Source organism: Helianthus annuus, chromosome 10 (genome assembly GCF_002127325.2).
Source record: "Helianthus annuus cultivar XRQ/B chromosome 10, HanXRQr2.0-SUNRISE, whole genome shotgun sequence".
NCBI classification, from domain to species: Eukaryota; Viridiplantae; Streptophyta; class Magnoliopsida; order Asterales; family Asteraceae; genus Helianthus; species Helianthus annuus.
Genome location: NC_035442.2, coordinates 173,138,571 through 173,161,658, shown reverse-complemented (window position 1 = coordinate 173,161,658; position 23,088 = coordinate 173,138,571). Strand labels below are relative to the sequence as shown.

At 36.7% G+C, this 23,088-nt stretch overlaps 2 protein-coding genes across 2 annotated transcripts; one reads left to right on the top strand and one right to left on the bottom strand.

The window, feature by feature from the left end:
- Window positions 1-3,559: 3,559 nt before the first annotated feature.
- Window positions 3,560-5,392, bottom strand: LOC110886631 (protein SRG1). Its single transcript, XM_022134443.2, is given in 5 exon segments — window positions 3,560-3,905; window positions 4,026-4,096; window positions 4,099-4,355; window positions 4,432-4,679; window positions 5,061-5,392. Coding segments are annotated over 5 exon segments (1,062 nt in total). The 5' UTR covers window positions 5,307-5,392; the 3' UTR covers window positions 3,560-3,665.
- A 6,485-nt stretch (window positions 5,393-11,877) lies between these two features.
- LOC110883549 (protein SRG1) lies at window positions 11,878-13,791 on the top strand. Its single transcript, XM_022131272.2, has 4 exons — window positions 11,878-12,146; window positions 12,691-12,938; window positions 13,027-13,357; window positions 13,478-13,791. The coding sequence occupies exons 1-4, from the start codon at window positions 11,901-11,903 to the stop codon at window positions 13,715-13,717; spliced, it is 1,065 nt and encodes a 354-aa protein (XP_021986964.1). The 5' UTR covers window positions 11,878-11,900; the 3' UTR covers window positions 13,718-13,791.
- Window positions 13,792-23,088: the final 9,297 nt, after the last annotated feature.

Sequence of the window (23,088 nt, the reverse complement as noted above, 5' to 3'; positions counted from 1 at the left end):
GAAACAGACATCCTGTTCACTTCGTTGAAATGCATGAGTTCGTCTACGGTCAGATAGAATTGCTCCCATAACTTATTGAGCTTCCAAGCTTTGTTCGATTTGAGTCTTTGTATTACAACAATGAAGGGTTTTTGATGGTAGTTATTTTTTAACCCTACAAGAACGAGCATCTCATTCGGGTCTATAAAATGTTTCGATTTTCAAACAACCTGTTAACTTGAAGCCGCCTGATTTCAACTTCGCCATTAGCCTCTTCTCGAACACAAGAAATCCATCCCAGATTCGGGTTAGGGTCAAAGTTGACGGGAAGATTTTGATAGTGAGTAGACCTCCAAACATAACGTCTATTAGCCGCTACACTGTTGTATTGCCTCCAAAAGTTGGCGGTGGAAGTGATAGTTTCCAAAATCTTTAACTAACCCATTCTGTTCGCTCTTATAAATCTCGAGCTAAATATATAAAACAACGTATGCCATTTAGGAATGAGATACAAAAAACGATTTAAATGGCATTAGTTACAAGAAAAATGTTTTATTTGAGCCTGAAAATTAATTATTTAATGTGTTACTAAATCACTATGTATTACACATATTCAAATATGAACATTATATGAGACAAAACAAAACAAAACATGACCCGAACACAACACGATTTTAACTTAGGTAGGTCCGACACCGACACAAATAAATATATGGGTTGGGTTAGCGTTGAAAGGTACAACTCGCTAACCCAAAACCCGTCATCTACCTGAATCGACTAATACCCGTGTAAAACTCACACAAAATGATTCTAAAGCAAAAAATGTAACATCTATACTCCCTATGATATATCCAACAACTTTAAAACGTCAAATACATACACGATCAAATATGGGTATAGTATTGGTACGTACCATACCGGTATTGACCGAACGGATACAGTACGTTATTTGGTTTAGAATGTAGCACAATTTTGGTATTGGTAAAATATGGTACAGTACTAGTTCAAGCCTTTTAACGAACGGTACCGTACAGTACCATATACTATACTATATTTGTACGAACCAAACATATACGGTACGGTATTCGGTTTTGGGTTTAGCAAAATTTATGCATTGCTACTATGTGATATGGACCGTACAGTACAGTACGGGTTCGGTGCTAGTACCGATCGTTTACATTTGGGCCTACTTGGAATTCCGGGGAGAATTTGGTTTGGTTGTGTCCGGTATTAGTTCGATTTTGACAACATCGGTACCGGTATTGTTTACAATACAAAGTTTGAATACAACTTCATTTTAATAAAATTTATATCAATCCGGTATTAGGTGGCTATGAAGAAGGTTGGGAAGGACATGGCCCAGTATTTGGGGGATTTTCAATTCGGGGTTGGTACACCAAATGGGGCGGAGGCGGTGCTTCATAGTGCGAACAGGTTCCTGAACTCTTTTCATGAAGATGGGTCCATGGCCTTGCTTACGGTAGACTTCACCAATGCTTTCAACATGGTTGACCGCTCAGCGTTCCTCCAACAGGTCCACCAACGTTGTCCATCTATCTATCGGTGGGTCAAGTTCCTGTACGCCCAACCCGCTAGGTTGTATGTTGGCAGCGAGTGTATTGGGGCCACCACTGGAGTGCAACAGGGAGATCCATTGGGGCCCCTTCTCTTTGCCCTAGCCTTACACCCCCTTATTCTCCGTGTCCAGGAGCACTGTAACCTTCCCTTTAATGCTTGGTATTTGGATGATGGCACGATTATAGGTAATGCAATAGAAGTTGCTAAAGCCTTGGACATCATCAACACGGAGGGACCATCCCTAGGGCTCCATCTCAATATTAAGAAAACGGAAGTGTACTGGCCATCATGTGACGGTCTCAAGGATCAGGACGGCCTTTTCCCGAGAGGGATAGGTAGACCTGAGAGGGGGGTTAAGCTCCTTGGGGGGGGCGGTTAGCCGAGATTCTGCTTTTATCGGGGAATTAGCTGGGCGGCGGGCATCGGCAGCGGTTGACCTTATGAAACTCCTGCCCTGCCTCCAGGACCCCCAGTGCGAGCTTCTTCTTTTAAGGTCTTGCATGGGGGTAGCTAAGTTACTATTTGGGTTGCGGACCTGCCAACCCCACTTGATGGCAAATGCAATATCCTGTTTTGACGATGGTCTCTGAGAGGCTATTGAGGACATTGTTGTTTGTGGGGGGTCCTACTTTGGTGACCTTCAGTGGCGTTTGGCATCTTTGCCGATGCGTTTGGGTGGTTTGGGCCTCCTCTCAGCTCGGGAGGTTGGAGTTTATGCTTTTGTGGCGTCTAGAGCTCAGTCGTATGTATTGCAAGACCATATCCTTCGGAACAGTGGAGTTGTTAAGCTTGATGTAGACTACCAACAGGCCCTTGAGTACTTAAGTGTCTCTCTTCCAGACTTTGATATTGGCGGTTTCTCTAATATGGACACCGCCCCCCCCCCCCCAAAGCCACAAAAAACTTTGGCGAATGCTCTATTTGACAAAATCGCTCAGAGTCTGGGAGAAACATTTGATCTGTCTCCCCGCCAGAAGGCGGTGATTGAGTGCTTGAAAGGCCCCCATGCGCAAGACTTTTTGACTGTTATCCCGATCGAGGGGCTAGGGCAATGCATGTCGGCTGTTGAGTATAGGGCTATCCTCAAATATCGGCTGATGATCCCTATGTATCCAGAAGACGAAACCTGCCCAATCTGTCGTAAAGCCTGCATGGATAAATACGGGGAGCATGCTGTTCATTGTAAGGAGCTCCCTGGTTTCAAATATCGGCATGACTGGGTGAGAGATGTTTTGGGGGACATCTTGAGGAGAGCGGGGATTTCTGCGAAGAAGGAGGCCCCTGTGAATTTCCTTACAGACCCCATGGAAGGGAGATCTACACTGAGACCAGCGGATCTGCTCGTCTTTGGCTGGGCAGGAGGGAAACATGCTTGTGTGGATCTCACGGGAGTCTCCCCCTTAGCTGGTTTAAGGGAAAGCGGGTTTGTAGCAGGACAAGCTATAAGGAAAGCAGAATCAAAAAAGATGGATAAACACGCTAAAGCATGTGCTGATAACCAACATGCATTTGTCCCCTTCGCCTTCGACACCTTTGGCTCCCTAGCTCCAGAAGCTATCCGTTTGTTGACTAGGGTCCAAAAGGTTGTCCATAACAGTTGCTCATCAACAGGGGGCAGGGGTTTGTCTTTAATAGGCTAGGGTTTGCTATTCAGAAAGGGGTAGCGGCGCAGCTTGTTGCTCGCTTACCTACGCTATTGATGTAAAGTGCACTTATTTTTAATAGTTAAGATCAATTGGTTAAAAAAAAATATATCATACTAGCTATAGCTATGTATTCAGCTTTTTAAAAAAAGTTACTAAATTGAATTTATCAGAGAAAAATAAAATTAAATGAAAATGAGTTAAAGCATATAGTGTTTTTTTTTAGTGTAAGGGGTAAAATTGAATTCCAGGGTTTTGGATTATCTTCTGTTTGGTAAACTTTGAGATGACACAACATAACATTAAAAGTATATTTCATTGAATATGACAAAATCTACAAGCTTTGGTATAAAAGTCTTGTTGCAATGTAAATTATGTTGGCACATGTATTTTGGCATATTATTTCTTATTACTCTCCGATTCTAAAAATAGTCCATTAGATTCTGCAGACTACAAGAAGCTTGTTTAGACTTTAACATCATCAAGAGGAACATTAATGCCTTTCTGAAAGCTTTCATAATTAAAGACGGCATAGTTTTTAACGGTCTTGTACATCCTCGGCGTCTTCTCGTCAACCAAAACATCCACCGGGCCAATCTCTTTGTTAGGGTCGGGTTCTATAAACATAGCCACGGATATTCTCCCCTTCCCCTTGTTTGTCACAACCCTGTGAAGCGGACTCTTGAAATTCCCATTACTCAAGATCTGCAAAACCAATAAAACTTGTGTAAAATATAATTGTATCATATAAGCTTAAGCTGCCCATTTGATGTGTCAAGTATTAGTACACACAACTAACATAGTTTGAAACGAGTATGTTGTAACCTGCATTTGATCTCCAAGATTAATGAAAAGGGCATCGCGTATCACAGGAACCATGTACCATTTACCATCTTAAACACTTGAAGCCCTTCGACTTCAGGATCTTGTAATAAAAAAGTAATCCCAGATTTATCCGAATGGGCTTTCAGACCAAGCACTTGATCTGGGGTTGGACATGGTGGGTACAAAAGAAACCTCGCTGACATAACTTCATGTTCTTCAGTAAATTGTTTCGAAAAACAATTTTCTTCCAAATCTAAAGATTTTGCCATTGCCTCGAATATGATCACAGATATAGATTTGATCTTCATGGTATAGTCATCGATGGTTTCCCTGCATAACACACGACTCTTTGTTCTTTTAACATAGGTTATCAATGCATCTGGATGAAGAAAGTTAGAAATGGGACCTGAAATTCGATGGGTTTTCGGGCCAGAACTGGAGTTTTCTTTGATCTTTGGGGAGAAGTAGAAGAAAAAGGCGATCACACCAATCTTGAACTTGACTCTCAGAGACTGTCACGTCGTTTCCATAGCCTTCAGAAGAACCAGCTTCTCTGTAGTATTTTTTCTTTTCCTCCAAGGGTAGCTCCAAGAACTGTTTGCTCACTTGTTGAACGATGTCTAGAAATGACTCTGAAAGCCCGTGATTTACAGCCTAATTTTGAACAAAAAAGGTCAATGAATTTGAGTACCAACTTTCATCAAGAAATCTTGAATTTCAAGATAAAAGTATTTATTTTTATGGTAGTTTTTAAGCTTGGTTTTAAAAAGCGTGTGACACTCTCTGATGCATTGATCTCAAAAGCCGGTGCGTGAAGCGCACGCATCATGTATTTGAGACGAGCATTATGAAAACTACTAAAAAACTATGTTTAAATAATAGTTTTTTAGTAGTTTTTCAAAAAAAAAAAAAAAAAAAAAAAAAAAAAAAAAAAAAAAAAAAACTAGTTAACTTTTAAACCCTAAGATATAAGATATAAAATCTTCTTGTAACTTAAAGATGACTACAAACTAGCAGAAAACATATAAAATAGACCTGAAAACAACCCCAAGTGGTGAGTGCTGATCTGAGTTTATCTAGCTCAGCTTGTTGATCATCTTGTTTAGAAGATGAAACAAAACAACCAATGTCAATGATGGGCACCGGAGCAAAAGGAGGTGAGATTTCTAAAGAACCAAATTTGGTGTAGTTGTTGTTGATCATGTATTTGGAAGATGGTTGATCACCATCTATAGCCATCTGATATGGAGTTTTCTCTGGGAGTGAGTCAACTGAAGCCATGGTTCAATAGAGAAGAGTGAGAATGAGATATGAAAATGGGTGTGGGTTCTTGATTTATATAAACAAGAAAGGTGGCATGTTTGTATTGCTTTGTTGATGCAAGATTGGCTTACTCTATGTCTTGAAGTCTGTGAAGGTGGCCAACAAGATTCCGCTATCTAAGTTTCTTGCCGGGCCGTTTTCTATATTTATGTAGAAGTTTTGCCGTTTAGAAAAAGTAGGAGTGTCGTCTCGGTTCTTGATTTATAAAGATTGATGTAACAATGAGGTAAATGAGTACAAATTCCAAGATGAGATAATGCCATAACACCAAATAAAAGATGTGTTGGAAATGTGTTCCTTGTAAGTGATTAAATGTTTTAATTTTATGGTAGTAGATGTGACAAATGAAACGGAACCTAATGAATAAACGTGAAATCTGAAAAATTTGAGATGAGTATTCGGGTATAGAACTGGATATGAGATTTGTTTTAAAAAAATCACGAGTGTAGGACGGCCGAAGGGGTATGGTATCAGGTGATAACCTAACCTATCCGACTATTTACCCCTTTTTACCTGAACCAATTTAATTTTTGTTTTTATTTTTCATTGGCCCTTGTTAACTAATGCTTTCATTTTAGTAGGTTAATTATGTGGAAAAAAAACTTTTCTTTTACAACTATATATTTTATAACATTATTTATATTTTGTATGCTATGAAGTATGAACTTAACTTTTGGTATTTTATCATCTTATAATTTTGTATTTTAGATATTTTAATAATTTATGGCCATGGTGAGATGTATATAGTTTATATATTTTTTTTAATTATCATGTGTACTTGAAAATCACAAAGTATATTTTTTTTAACAAATCGAAGGGTATAACCAATACCAGATGGAAAATTACTATATTGAAACCCGACTGATATTGGGTTGTGTACAAGATACTATTTGACAATCGGATATGGGACTAAGATATATACGCGTTTCGTTGTAGTTCATACATAGTGGGTATTGATGTAGATTTAAATCTAAATTTAGTAAGTGTGTGAATTAGATGGTAAAATAAAAGATAATGCCATTGTGATGTGATACCTTTCTCACTTATTTAAACTCTTTTTTTATTAAAGAAATCATTGTTACCAAAATTTTTTAAAAAAATATTTGTTTCTCACTTACTTTTATAAACAAAGTTAGTTTTAAAATTTTAATATTAACTTTTACAAAATTTTCTTTTGTAGAAAAGCAATATTTTAAATATATTCTATAAACTTTAATTATACGAATTTAAATAAAAGTAAGGTTATTAAGAAAACACTTTTAAAATGAAAAATATCTATAAAACATGTAATAATGTGAAAATGGGAAAATGGGAAAATGTATAGAATTTGTAAGACCATCTATTCACATCTCCAAGGGAGAGGCACAAATGCGTTTCTCCGGGCCCAACAATTTTTATGCCTCACGTAGCCAAGGGTGTCACCCTAAACGCGCTCCCCTCCAATGATGTCATTCCCACATATGTTGCCACATAAGTCAAATGCACCCATAAATGTGCGCATTGTCCATTGTCTAAGGATATCTGATATGATAGCTAACAGACGTGTCAATGGATTTTTTTAACTCTTGATTTTCTTATAATATATACATAATTATACCAAATGATCTTATGCCTTATAATATATACATTAATTACACCAAATGAATGATCTTATGCTGAACTTTTCATAATATATAAGTTAATTAACCAACCGCCCATTTTCTATATTTTGTTTTGAAGTCACTTTATCTATTCAAAATGGTGTGTTTGTGTAGGATTGTGTTTCGGGACCGAAACCATGATTAGCGTGAGATCGGTTCAAGACGGGAGAGATTAGAGATGGATAAACACACTTCTTTGTATTAATCGGTAGTATAACATTACAAATCGGCCCGATTATATGATAACCGAACTAATACCAAAGGAGTATACATCCGGGGAGAGACCAAGTGGTGATCTCTCCCCCACACAATAAAGCAAACTAAGAACTCTCACAAAATGAGTTCCCTATCTCTCAACTCTCTAAGTTTTGCAAATGACAAAGGGTTGGTATTTATACCCACACCCACTTGTCTAGCAAAATCCACACGGTCAAACATATAACCCTCTCGTTTGACCACTTCAAACGAGCGGGTCAATACACATTCTTTTGACCGTTTCACTAACTATTACAAATTCGGCGTAAAATAATAACTAATCTATTCGACAAGCATCGGACACAAAATCTCCATCAACAAATTTCCCCTTGTCCGTTGCTGTCGAATGCTGAAAATGCAACTGCAATCGATCTTCAGTCAAGTATTTATCTTCTTTGTGTTAACAAATTCCCCCTTGACCGATGATCCAGGTAAGTAGTATCTTGACCCTCCTTGTATAATAGTTCCCCCTCAAAGTACGCGTATCCGTGTTGGGTGTTGTGCAATTTCCTCACAAGGACCAATTGACCGATCTTCCGCTAATCTTCCAATACTCCAACCGGCATTTGATAAGGGTTCCAATCTTTAAGAACTGCATCAAGTCTTGATATGTCATAAAACCTTTGTTTCATTCAAGCATACTACATTGATAGAGATTTCTGGTGAACTGTCTTCTGTAAACCGTCTTTGTGGAATCGACCAAGTAATGCACTTTAATCTTCAGCATCAACACTCAGGAAAGTCAGCTAGACCAAGTGTATCCCTTGCAAGCTCAACCAAACAGCACGCTTAGTTGAACTACATCCAGATCTCATTGTCTCGCCTTTGTGAAGTTGACCACGTAATGCACTACGGATCTTCAGCATCAGTACTCAGGAAGTCAGCTTGACCAAGTACATCGTTTGCAAACTCAACGAATTGAGTTACCCCCAGATCCCTGTAAAATCCCAAAGAAACATCAAACCCAAAACCGAATCCTGCAGGTCTTCAGCCTTGAACTATCAACTTTCATAAAGATTCCCCCAGGTCTTCAGTAAACAGCGCTTTGAAACTACTGTCGACTTTAGATACCTGTATGTTTCCGTGCAAAACTCTTCACGCTGGCTGGAGAATTAATTAAAATCCTCAAATATGTGTCTGTGCAAAACATTCCACGCAGAACCGTTTGTATCACCAGAAAATCACAAACTCTACCACCTGTGATTGCGTTTAGAAATTTACCGAAGAAATTCAACATATGAAAATTTTTATCCCCCCATTTCTTTGGTAAAATCTCTAAACCTTAACAGATTCTTTCCACTTCAAAGAAACTGTCGTCAATTTCACATAACAAATTCTCTCCACTGAGTAGAATTTATCTTCAAATGTTCACCAATTCCCTCCACTGAGCGGAACTGTCATCAATCTTCATTGAATGTTCTCGGTTGTTTGAAAAATCACGAAAATGACTTTCTTCTTTGCATATTCTAGTTGAATAAGAACGTCCCCTGGTACCCCGTAGGATCCGACTTGTATCCCTCCAAAGAATTTGTGAACTCGTTAGGACCGGTATTGACATTCTAGGTTGATTCATTCGTTACCAAATGCGAGAATATGACAATAAACAAAAAGATTTCTTCGTTGCATATTCTAGTTGATAAAGAAATTTCGCCTAGTAACCCGTAGGATCCGACTTGTATCCCTCCAAAGACTTTGTGAACTCGTTAGGACCGGTATTGACATTCCAGGTTCATACGTTCGTTTTCAAATGCGAGAATATGACAATAAACAAAATGCTTTCGAACATTTACGAATAACCGATAACAATCATAAATATTGACGTGCGGAAGTGAACATACGGTTTTTGTTTTTGGCCCATAGTAGTCACGTCACCATTTTTGACATTTTCATCGGTAACCGTGACTACCCCACATTTTTCAAAAATCAAGTTTTCATCATCTCTTGTTTTCATCATGCCGCGTCATCCCGCGCGCTCCCAAATTCGTACGAATTTGATGTTGAGATTTGGAAGCCCGGTCAAATAATCTTCGCGAACACCCGACCCGACTCCAAGTGAATTAAATGAGCAACCCCAACAATCTGTCTGATCTCATAATAAAATTCCAATCCAAATACTTTCTGTGAATGTGCAAAGTGGGAAACTAACAAGAATCAATCCATGGACTTTTATCATTTAGTTTCTCCTGGGCCTGTTCCTTAAGCCCAACACTAATTTTGTCCAATTTTGTTTCCCAGTCCACCTTTCACTTTACAGCCGACATTAACATTTGTCTGACCTTCTTCTCCTTCTTCGATACACAACAACTCCAGCAGCTCTTTTCTCTGTCTGCGATACCCACCAAAACAGACAAACACCCTCAAAAGAAAAATTGAGCCGCTAACATCATCCAGCCGACAATCTTTTTCAGCGATTCCATCTTCGAAGAAACAAATTATTACCAATTTATGTGTATGTTTATCCTCCTGCGATTCATAAGCTCCAAACAATCAAAACCCCTGTTTTATGTCGACGAAAGTAAGGAACTGACGAAACTGGATGATCTTGTTGGCCGATGATCTGGATCCTTCGAAACAGAAGATATATGCTGGACGATTGATGTTATTTTCCTCGAAAGATGAAAGGCCTTATCGAAGGATCAACTTATGAAAGATCATAAATTTTGAAAGATATTTTGATCAATCGAATCTGATCAACCGAAGGATGATCCTTCGAAAACTGTTTCGTGCCAAGAACGAAGGATATATCTTTCGAAGTTGTTGAGGGTTCCCACAAATATCTGGTATCTTTCGATCCAGATCTGGATCCTTCGACCCAAAGTCTCATCTTTCGAGCACCTTTTTCATCTTTCGGGGTATGAAGCCGCCAAGAACATCAAGAACACAGCCTCTGTTTAATTTTGCAGATTTGACGAAAACACTTTGTATACAATTTTTGATGATGATAACTTGAATATTTAGGTGAAAAACATAAAACCCAACACTCGTTTCAGCACAGATCTGAATATTCGGGTCCAGATCTGAGTTTTTCTCATTTTCACCCAACCTTTCTTCTTGAAAAAAAATCACTAAAATCACAGATCTAGAGCACATGTGACTTAGTAAACGGTTAGATTTACTAAATCGGGCACCATGGCTCTGATACCAATTGTAGGTCCCTCGGAGGATGAGTTCAAACCTTAACCTTGTTATGTGAAACACACTAGCAAGTGCGGAATCCAAGCTAGAGTGCAAACCGAGATGAAACAAGCATAAACACAAGACACACAAAGTTCACCGATTAACACCACTTGTATTAATACGTATGAAAGGTTCGGTTACAAGCTCAATGTTTACAAATCAGTTTTGTAAACTCTCTAACAGTGTGTGTGTGTTCTTGACAGAATGCTCTCACTATCTCTCGAGTCTATCTTTCTGTCTCTGCTCATCTGTCTAGCTACTGAAGTGAACACACTACATGGGTATTTATACCCAACACCGAATGTCTGTCCGAAGGATCATGTTGACTGCTCGATAGATGATCTATCGAGCACCCAGCTATCGAAGGATACACATATACCTCGAAGGATGGCATATCCTTCGAGGTCCATCTACATCTATTGAAGGTTAACTTTCGAGCTTATCGAAGGATCTAAATCATCCTTCGATGTCTCATCCTTCGAGACAGACAAATTACAACCATATTCAAACTGTTTGTCCAAGTCAAACCGGAGGATGGTTGACTTGGTCAAACTTACATGACTAACAAAGGACATCGTTTTATATACAGACAAAGTACAGACACAAGTGCACCAACAGTTTGTTAAAAAAAATATACTTTGTGATTTTCAAGTAAACATACATGATAATTAAAAAAATATATATATATAAACTACATACATCTCACCATGGCCATAAATTATTAAAATATCTAAAATACAAAATTATAAGATGATAAAATACCAAAAGTTAAGTGCATACTTCATAGCATACAAAATATAAATAATGTTATAAAATATATAGTTGTAAAAGAAAAGTTTTTTTTTCCCACATAATTAGCCTACTAAAATGAAGCACTAGTAAAAAAAGGCCAATGAAAAATAAAAACAAAAATTAAATTGGTTCAGGTAAAGGGGTAAATAATCGGATAGGTTAGGTTATCACATGATACTATACCCGTTCGGCCGTCCTACACTCGTGATTTTTTTAAAACAAATCTCATATCCAGTTCTATACCCGAATACTCATCTCAAATTTTTTCAGATTTCACGTTTATCCATTAGGTTCCGTTTCATTTGTCACATCTACTACCATAAAATTAAAACATTTAATCACTTACAAGGAACACATTTCCAACACGTCTTTTATTTGGTGTTATGGCATTATCTCATCTTGGAATTTATACTCATTTACCTCATTGTTACATCAATCTTTATAAATCAAGAACCGAGAGGACACTCCTACTTTTTCTAAACGGCAAAACTTCTACATAAATATAGAAAACAGCCCGGCAAGAAACTTAGATAGCGGAATCTTGTTGGCCACCTTCACAGACTTCAAGACATAGAGTAAGCCAATCTTGCATCAACAAAGCAATACAAATATGCCACCTTTCTTGTTTATATAAATCAAGAACCCACACCCATTTTCATCTCTCATTCTCACTCTTCTCTGTTGATCCATGGCTTCAGTTGACTCACTCCCAGAGAAAACTCCATATCAGATGGCTATAGATGGTGATCAACCATCTTCCAAATACATGATCAACAACAACTACACCAAATTTGGTTCTTTAGAAACCTCACCTCCTTTTGCTCCGGTGCCCATCATTGACATTGGTTGTTTTGTTTCCTCTTCTAAACAAGATGATCAACAAGCTGAGCTAGATAAACTCAGATCAGCACTCACCACTTGGGGTTGTTTTCAGGTCTATTTTATAAATTTTCTGCTAGTTTGTGTGTAGTAGTGTTGAAATTAGAAGATGTTAATGTTCTTGAAACTAGCATGAAAACTATGAACTTTTTCTTGAAAATCTCAAATTCAAGATTTCTTGATAAGAGTTGGGACTCAAATTCATTCACTTTTTATCTCCAAAATCTACATTGTTTTTGGGTTCATTTAGAACACTTATTTTCTGCTAGTTTGTAGTCATCTTTAAGTTACAAGAAGATTTTATATCTTATATCTTAGGGTTTAAAAGTTAACTAGTTTTTTTTTTTTTTTTGTGAAAAACTACTAAAAAAATTATTATTTATACATAGTTTTTTAGTATTTTTCATAATGCTCGCCTCGAATACGTGATGCGTGTGCTTCACGCATCGGCTTTTGAGATCAATGCATCAGAGAGTGTCACACGCTTTTTAAAACCAAGCTTAAAACTACCATAAAAATAAATACTTTTATCTTGAAATTCAAGATTTCTTGATGAAAGTTGGTACTCAAATTCATTGACCTTTTATATTCAAAATTAGGCTGTAAATCACGGGCTTTCAGAGTCATATCTAGACATCATTCGACAAGTGAGCAAACAGTTCTTGGAGCTACCCTTGGAGGAAAAGAAAAAATACTACAGAGAAGCTGGTTCTTCTGAAGGCTATGGAAACGACGTGACAGTCTCTGAGAGTCAAGTTCAAGATTGGTGTGATCGCCTTTTTCTTCTCCTTCTCCCCAAAGATCAAAGAAAACTCCAGTTCTGGCCCGAAAACCCATCGAATTTCAGGTCCCATTTCTAACTTTCTTCATCCAGATGCATTGATAACCTATACTCTTCAATATGTTAAAAGAACAAAGAGTCGTGTGTTATGCAGGGAAACCGTCGATGACTATACCATGAAGATCAAATCTATATCTGTAGTCATATTCGAGGCAATGGCGAAATCTTTAGATTTGGAAGAAAATTGTTTTTCGAAACAATTTACTGAAGAACATGAAGTTATGTCAGCGAGGTTTCTTTTGTACCCACCATGTCCAACCCCAGATCAAGTGCTTGGTCTGAAAGCCCATTCGGATAAATCTGGGATTACTTTTTTATTACAAGATCCTGAAGTCGAAGGGCTTCAAGTGTTTAATGATGGTAAATGGTACATGGTTCCTGTGATACGCGATGCCCTTTTCATTAATCTTGGCGATCAAATGCAGGTTACAACATACTCGTTTCAAACTATGTTAGTTGTGTGTACTAGTACTTGACACATCAAATGGGCAGCGTAAGCTTATATGATAGAGTTATACTTTACACAAGTTTTATTGGTTTTGCAGATCTTGAGTAATGGGATTTTCAAGAGTCCGCTTCACAGGGTTGTGACAAACAAGGGGAAGGGGAGAATATCCGTGGCTATGTTTATAGAACCTGACCCTAACAAAGAGATTGGCCCGGTGGATGTTTTGGTTGACGAGAAGACGCCGAGGATGTACAAGACCGTTAAAAACTATGCCGTCTTTAATTATGAATGCTTTCAGAAAGGCATTAATGTTCCTCTTGATGATGTTAAAGTCTAAACAAGCTTCTTATGTTATCATTTCCTATAACTCAACTCAAAATACATGTGCCAACATAATTTACATTGCAACAAGACTTTTATACCAAAGCTTGTAGATTTTATCATATTCAATGAAATATACTTTAATGTTATGTTCTGTCATCTCAAAGTTTACCAAACATAAGATAATCCAAAACCCTGGAATTCAATTTTACCCCTTACACTAAAAAAAACACTATATGCTTTAACTCATTTCATTTAATTTTATTTTTCTCTAATAAATTCATTTATTAACTTTTTTTAAAAGCTGAATACATAGCTATAGTATGATATAAATTTTATTCAAATTGAAGTTGTATTCAAAGTTTGTATTGTGAACAATACTAGGTACCGATGTTGTCAGAATCGAACTAATACCGGACACAACCAAATTCTCCCCGGAATTCCAAGTAGGCCCAAATGTGAACGATCGGTACTAGCACCGAACCCGTACTGTACGGTCCATACCACATAGTACCAATGCATAAATTTTGCTAAGGGTCATGCTATTCACACACGGAGAAAATTATTTTCACACCCCAAAGCGCCCCGCTATGGCCAAAGTGGGGCGCTTTGGTGTAAAGTCAACAGACAAGGACTGAACCGGTCAGACCTTGTCTGTTGCTTTACATCAAAGCGCCCCGCTATGGCCAAAGCTCGGCGCTTTGGGTTTTTTTTTTTTTTTACATTTTGGGGCAAAGCGCCCCTCTTAGGTCAAAGCGCAGCGCTTAGGGCCTTTTCTAAAATTTTAAAATTGTTTTTAATTCACAAACGTGTCGATAATAGTCTAAATTTTACGCTTTTTCCATTATACATCATTTTTTAATATATATGGACTATACTGCAAGTTCCGGATCAAATCGGTTACGTGTGATGACGTATTCCATTATATCGTATCATTTTGGTTTGAAAGCACAAGTACTCCTATGAGTAGTTTTATGTGTGTCAGCCGCCTACCGTACATGTACATGACGTATTTTTTCATTAATTGTAGTATTATGATGTATATTGTCATTTTGGGTCGTACAAGTGCGTATTGAATCTGATTGGGTCGTGTCAGTGACATTCGGTTTTTAACGTGATGTAATGCATATATTGAACAAACACAAACGTACTCTTGGATTGTAAAAGAATTAACGTGATTATTATTAAACACATTTAACATACATCTTGAACATATGGGGTTACATTAAAAGTAATAAAATCAATACTGTCATTTTATCACATGGGTTATGGGTTGATGTATTGAGTTTGAAATTAATACTTTTGTAAATTTTTTTTATTTTTTTATTTTTTTTATTTGAACTATTTTTTTCAAGAATCTCATACAACAAGCCTTGTAAATTCATATAAAATCAAGATTCAAGAAAAGAGTTCAAATGGGTGTGATAAAGAAGATTAATTAGAACAAAACATGTTAATTGTTAGTGCACGGTAGAACACGACACATGATAAAATCATGAAAAAGAACAGTGAGTTTTGTTCCGTCGGTGGTGGGGTCCATGCCATCTTTAACCAATCACACCTTTTTCTTTTTTTTTAAAAAAAAAAAAAGTTTACCACTTCACCAAGTGTCTAACCATTGCCAACGCTTTTCAACATAGTTTAAACACTTATGACTAAATGACGTGGCACACTCTCATTGGTTAATTTTGAAGTTTACCACTTTCAAGTGTCTAACCACTCCCTACACCCTAATGTATACTATATTTCATTGTGGCAAGTGGCATTGTGGAGCCCACAAGAACTGCTAAATGTATACTATAGCACGGATGGGACTAGTCAAAGAGTTGGAAAGGGTTGTACGCGATAGTGAGATGCCTCAACAAATTAAATATTGAGATGGGACTTCACCTTTAGATATATGTGCACAAACAAATTAAATATTGTAAAATTTGGACCAAAAATGTAAAATTTGAACTTAAACGTAGACCAGTCACCAGTCAAAAACACGCCCAAAATGTAAAAAAAATAAAATAAAATAAACCAAAGCGCCGAGCTTAGGCCAAAGCGGGGCGCTTTGGAAAAAAAAAACCAAAGCACCGAGCTTAGGCCAAAGCGGGGCGCTTTGATGTAAAGTCAACAGACAAGGACTGAACCTGTCAGACCTTGTCTGTTGACTTTACACCAAAGCGCCCCACTTTGGCCATAGCGGGGCGCTTTGAGTGTTTAAATAGACTAAGGACGTGTGCGAATAGACCAGGCCTTTTGCTAAACCCAAAACCGAATACCGTACCGTATATGTTTGGTTCGTACCAATATAGTATAGTATATGGTACTGTACGGTACCGTTCATTAAAAGGCTTGAACTAGTACTGTACCATATTTTACCAATACCAAAATTGTGCTACATTCTAAACCAAATAACGTACTGTATCCGTTCGGTCAATACCGGTATGGTACGTACCATTACTATACCCATATTTTCTGTATAAATTTCTCATCCCTACTCGCCCCCATCCTCACTGCAAGGGCTTGATTTGATTTAGAAGTACTATTTTACTTCTAATCTCTACTGATTTAGCAGGTTTGTTAGTTAAGGTATTATTGTTGTGCTGTAACGAAGATCCACTTTTGATTTCTGAATTGTTGAATGTGCCATTGTTGTTGATGTGTTGGCTAGAGTTTATGGCCAAATTGTTTGATTATTTGATCATGTATGTATTTGACGTTATGTTAGTTTAAGGTTCTGAAAAGGTTATTTCAAAGCTGTTAGATATATCATAGGGAGTAGTAAATGTTACATTTTTTGCTTTAGAATCATTTTGTGTGAGTTTTACACGGGTATTAGTCGATTCAGGTAGATGACGGGTTTTGGGTTAGGGAGTTGTACCTTTCAACGCTAACCCAACCCATATATTTATTTGTGTCGGTGTCGGACCTACCTAAATTAAAATCGTGTTGTGTTCGGGTCATGTTATGTTTTGTGTTGTGTTGTCTCATATAATGTTCATATTTGAATATGTGTAATACATAGTGACTTAGTAACACATTAAATAATTAATTTTCAGGCTCAAATAAAACATTTTTCTTGCAACTAATGCCATTTAAATCGTTTTTTTGTATCTCGTTCCTAAATGACATACATTATTTTATATATTTAGCTCGAGATTTATAAGAGCGAACGTAATGAGTTAGTTAAAGATTTTGGAAACTATCACTTCCACCGCCAACTTTTGGAGGCAATACAACAGTGTAGCGGCTAATAGACGTTATGTTTGGAGGTCTACTCACTATCAAAATCTTCCCGTCAACTTTGACCCTAACCCAAATTTGGGATGGATTTCTTGTCTTCGAGAAGAGGCAAATGGTGAAGTTGAAATCAGGCGGCTTCAAGTTAATAGGTTGCTTGAAAATCGAAACATTTTTATAGACCCGAAGGAGATGCTCGTTCTTGTAGGATTTTGGGGAAGTATTCTTTTGTTTGGCATTCCGGGTGTGAGTTTGTTAATGGTAAACTTGTGGGATGGAATGGTTAGGAGAATTCAATTTTTTAACATGACTACTGTATTTCCTATGATGATGATTGAGCTTTTGAGAAATGGGGTAAGGTTTTACCAAGACTTGGTAAATGATGCTACTTATGTAGTGAAATTTCTTTATCGTCATGTTGATGGTGGTATTACCCTTTGGAGACAGTTGTCTAACGAACAAGGAAACCATCAAATGATTTGTAATTTGGTTGATAATCTTATAGTAGCGGAAACCAATGATTTAAGGAGATCAACTATGGTATCAAACTTGCCCCCAAATACCTGTTTACTGATTTTTAGAGACAAGCTACTGGTGTATTTGACCCGGTTTCCCGTATTTGATGTACTTCCACCAATAGGTTTTCACATTTCAGAAGTTTTGCATATAATGGATGGACACACGGTCGTGATCGACACCTTTATGAATCATTTTATGAGGCCTCAAAGTCTAGAAAGAATTTCACTCTTCATCTTAACTGAAAACTTGAACCGATGGCGGCTAGAATCAATAATCCCCAATGATCGTCTACTGATCTGGATGTTTGACATCCGCTCTTATCACCTTGCTCCAATTAACAATGGAGTTAACTTGTCTTTGTTGATATTGGTTAATGGACATTGGCGATACATGCTTTTCCGGTACGATATAGCAAGGCGGCGATGGGATTTCTACACGATTAATCAAGGTGTTCTAGCCGGCACCGCTAGTTCCACGTTTTGCTCTACCCTTGCCATCGTACCAAGTCAGGTATTACATTACTTTTTGATTCCATACTTTAGTTTTTAACAAACATATGTTTAAGCTTTAATGTCTAATTGCTTCTACCTAAGCCTTCCTAACAGCTCTCCTCCTAAGTGTTTGCTCCATCCTTCAACTACCATCAAAGACTCTTCATTGTTGTAATACAAAGACTCAAATCGAACAAAGCTTGGAAGCTCAATAAGTTATGGGAGCAATTCTATCTGACCGTAGACCAACTCATGCATTTCAATGAAGTGAACGGGATGTTTGTTTCTTATCGATAGAAACAATTCTTCTGGTATAAGCATGTATAAAGCATATGCCCTCTCATTATAGGTTAGATAGTCGGTCGCCATTGATAAACCCATCGTAGGGAACAACTGGTGATCTGTCGAAGAATGATATATGAAGTAGTCGACCATCTCATTTCCCTCCTCTTCATTTGGAAGAGCATACATCAAAAAGTAGTGCATTGGATCTATGGGGTCCTCCATATCCTTGTACCCCAGGTCAAGTTTTCTAGTTCCATGAAAAGTCATAATAGGCATTGAACTACTCTTGATGTCAGCGTAATCAAATTGCAAATTAGGAACCCTCCACCATACACGAAAACAAGAATGTTTCTATCAACAAGTATCAGCTCAATGTCGTACCCTACGTGATCCAAATCTATACCAAAGTCTTCAAGACGCTAAGTAACTCTTGTTTCGCATCCTCTATATGTCCTACAACATGATGCTCATGTAGGACGTCGTAATTGCGAAAATGTGTAAAGTTCCAAATGAAACCACTGCATTCCCTATTGTAATCCCTTAAAAATAGATCTTGTTGGACTAAGGCTTCGAATTAAGGGCTCGTCCTCCTTGTAATATGCAATTCCAAAAAAAAATCAAGTCTCAAAAACACGCTCCAAAGCATTGCTTGAGTTAGGGCATCCATTCGAAAACCTGAGTTTTGAATACACACAAACAAAGTACTTAGTAGATTTACAAAGGGAAAATAAACGGTGTGTTTGGGTTTATCGGTGTAACACAATTTTCAGGTTTGGGTCAAGTTAACCTACCAACATGACCCGTTAAAACACCTCTACCGTGCCCTTATTGAAATGCAGACACTTATCAAGTGTATGGGTAAACCCACTGTTTAAACTATACAACTTAGGCATGTAATTGAACAGAACAGAAACGAACACGAATAGAGACATGTTCGTGTTCGCTCATCTAACTTTAACCGAACACAGACATATAATCGAACGCATCTCTACTGCTCTTCGTTTATTAAGAAAATGGGCATGTTCGTGTTCGTTTAGAACCTAAACGAACAGTTCATGAACGCGAACGAACATAAATAAACATAATTGACTAAACATAAACTAACCTAAAGTAATGTTTTTATATAAATTAGTGGTTAATACCATAAATTCCATTGGAAACCCATTTTTATCACTAGAAATCTCAATTGCCAATTAGTTAGATTTATACAAGTAGTTAGAAAGTTCCTTCTATGTTAAATAATATATATAAATATAGCTACTTATGTATTTAATTTGAAACGAACAAACATAAACAAATGTAAATAAACCAACATAAACGGACGTTCACGAACATAAATGAAAATGTGTGTTCATGTTCATTCATTTAATTAAATGAAAAAAAAATTGTGTTCATGTTCGTTTGTTTACTATATACGTTCATGAACTTTCAGTTCGTTTAAAGGCCTAATACAAGTTATGGTAAACTTTAAAATCTAAATGTAATTACCACGTAGATATCCAAATAAATAAACCCCCATTTCATTTTTATAAGCAATAATACTATTAATTCGTCTACAACAGTTTAGCTAGATGCAATACATGAAGATGGTGCACAATTCATTCAGCACATTATTAACAATCTTGAAGCATAATACACTAACCTAGCTATCAAAATTCGTCTACAACAGTTTATCTAGATGCAATACATGAAGATGGTGCACAATTCATTCAGCACATTATTAACAATCTTGAAGCATAATACACTAACCTAGCTATCAAACAATAAGCTTGGAATTTATATATACAAGGACTATAGGTTAGTAGAAGAATAAATAGTAGCCTAACTAATTAATCAAAAATGAATTTGGTCCTTTTGCAAGCAAACACACATACATCAATGACTCTTAACAGCATAATTAAAAGAATTTTATCCTCATGGTTACCCTTGTAATCACAAATTAACAATATTTGAATTCATAGCTGAGGATTTTAGGTTGTTACCACAAATAGTTAATTTAAAGGTAAATTACTTTTTGAGTCCCTGTGTTTTATGAGTTTTAACTATAGTTGAGTCCAAAAGCAAAAAGTTTAACGACCTGAGTCTCCATAAGCATTTTCTTTAACCATTTGAGTCCAGATTTCTAACTCCATCCATCAAGTCTGTTAACTATGAGGATAATTTGGTCATTTACACACAAAGCACAAGTCTTATATGCACATAGGTACAAGGAACAAGTCTTTAATGCATAAACTTTAATTTGGTCATCCACCACCCTCCACCACCACACCACCACCACCATCCCACTAAAACCCCAACACCACCATCCAACACTACTTTTTTGTCAAACTGAAATGAAATTTATTGCATTTTAATGAAATTGCAAATGAATATTGAATATGAATCAAGTCTACAACTTGGACATCTAAAATTCAAACATGGCTTATCGTCAACTGATAATATGAATAATATGAATAAAACAGGTGCCAATGAAAGTTAGTCTTTGCAATCCATCAATAGCAATAACAAGGCAATCAATTTTCATGTGAAAGTTAAATAGATAAAAATCGAACAAACCTTGGCTTGTATAGTGTCTTTCTCTTGTTTGATTGGCTGCCCTTTAGGTTCTTGAGCGCCATTGATGGATGATAAGCAACGGCGGTGGTGTTTTGTTAGGGTTTTGTGACTGGGTGATAAGTAGAAGGCGTGTTTGTGTTGTGGGTTTTAGGGCAGGATGCAGGTAACTTATTTTTTTATTTTTTAAAAACAAGGGTATTTTGGTCATTTAACTATACTTAGCCAAAAAATTCTAACAGTGTTAGAAGTTTGAACTCAAATGGTTAAGAAAAGTAGCTATAGGAACTCAGGGCATTAAACATTTTGATTTTGGACTCAAATGGTTAAAACCACTAAAACATAGAGAATCAAAAACTAATTTACCCTTAATTTAATTCTATACTATATTGCAAAATAAGGGAACTCTAATGCAACTTATGTGCAATATACTTTACCAAAAAAATGCTAAAAATAATTTACTCATGAAAAAAAAAAAAAAAAGAAGCAAAACTTGATTTACTCTGATGCAAAAACTTGAACTCATGAAAAAATGCAAAACTTGATTTACTCCTTGAACTCAAGGCCTTTATATATAGTAGCATTCATGCTTGGAGGCCAAAGCTTTCTAGAAGCTATTGTCCTTAGGGAGACAAACATCTTTTCTTTTTAGGTACTATTGTCCCCTTTTGTGTCCTTGTCTTTTGTCTCATATGAGAAGTTTCATGAACCCTTTCCCCAGCTCTGTGAAATAAGCATGGTCATGCCCAATAACTGTTGTCTTTTGATATAAATGCATATATGCACGATCATGTCTCGTCCTTTTGCCCCGACAACCTGTGGTCCTTGTCTTTGTAGTCCTTTCCAGTTATAAGCATGGCCATGCCCAAGCTTTGTCTTTATCCTCCACGGTCGTGACTAAGGGTGCACGGTCGTGCCTTCGCACATAATTTTGTTGACCAAAATAGCGTTGGTTTGTTGACTTGTCCTTACTGGGCTGGTATGCACAGTCGTGCCCATAGCCTGACACGGTATCTGGTAGATTACTGATTTTCTAGGAATCTTGGATTTTTGGCTCGTGTTGGGCTTCTTTTCATTCAGAGCCCTCGAAAACCTGTAATTATCAAATATGAATGATTTAGATATTATTTTCAATGATAAAGTTATAAAAAGTACCATAAAATAGGGGTAAATATGTATTAAAATATATATATAATTGACTTGACTCCAATGGATCAAAATCTAGAAGCCAAATATTTGGCATTGGTGGGAAAACTTCCACCTAGTGGCGGATACACAACCTTGGTAGGGTGGGCATTTGCCCACCATTCAGCTGTGTCCATTTCTTACCTTTTCTATTTGAATGGCCCAAGTTCAAGAAATTTGGTGTTTTAGTAGTGCAAAAAAGGTTTTATAGAATGGCATACAAGACACGTGTTTTTCAGGTTTTTCAATGTATAGGAAATCTATTTTCTAAAACCGCACTTCGTTTTTGAAGTCATCGGAAAAGGTTATATTTATATCGTTTTATATGAATTATTTCATCTACTCACCCTTAGTAGACAATGTATTTTCAATCAAATTGAGTTACATCATTTACCAAAATATAGCAAACGTATTTGATTTTGATATATATATATATAGGTAGAGGATCCTGTAAAAAGTGCTCAAAGTGTGAGAAGTGTATTATAACACTATATATAATACTATATAACACCATATAAACACCGTATAACAATATGTAACATCATATAATACCATATAACACTATGTAACACTATATATCATTATATAACAAATATAACACTATAGGTTGTCTGATAGCATGTCTATGATAGAAGTATAGTGTTATATTTGTTATATAATGTTATATAGTGTTATATGGTATTATATGGTTTTACATATTGTTATACGGTGTTTATATGGTGTTATATAGTATTATACATAGTGTTATAATACACTTCTCACACTTTAGGCCCTTTTTACATATTCCTTAACGTACATTGTGTACGAGATGAAATTACGCACAGTTGTGACTGGAGAAAATCGCATGTGGAAGATTGAATTCGCACAGCTCGTACAGTTCGCATGGAGGTATTAAATCGCATGGGAGATGAAGATCTGACGGCTGGGGTTATCGCGTACGTAATGTACGATAAGCCCTATTGTACGTTAACCGGCCTATATATATATATATATATATATATATATATATATATAGGGGGAGGTACAATTGAGAAGATTCCTCTTAAAAGAAGAAAAGATGAATTAATCTAGACCCCATATTTTTTTTATCAATGGTTGTGAATCAAGATATCATTTTTGTCCATTT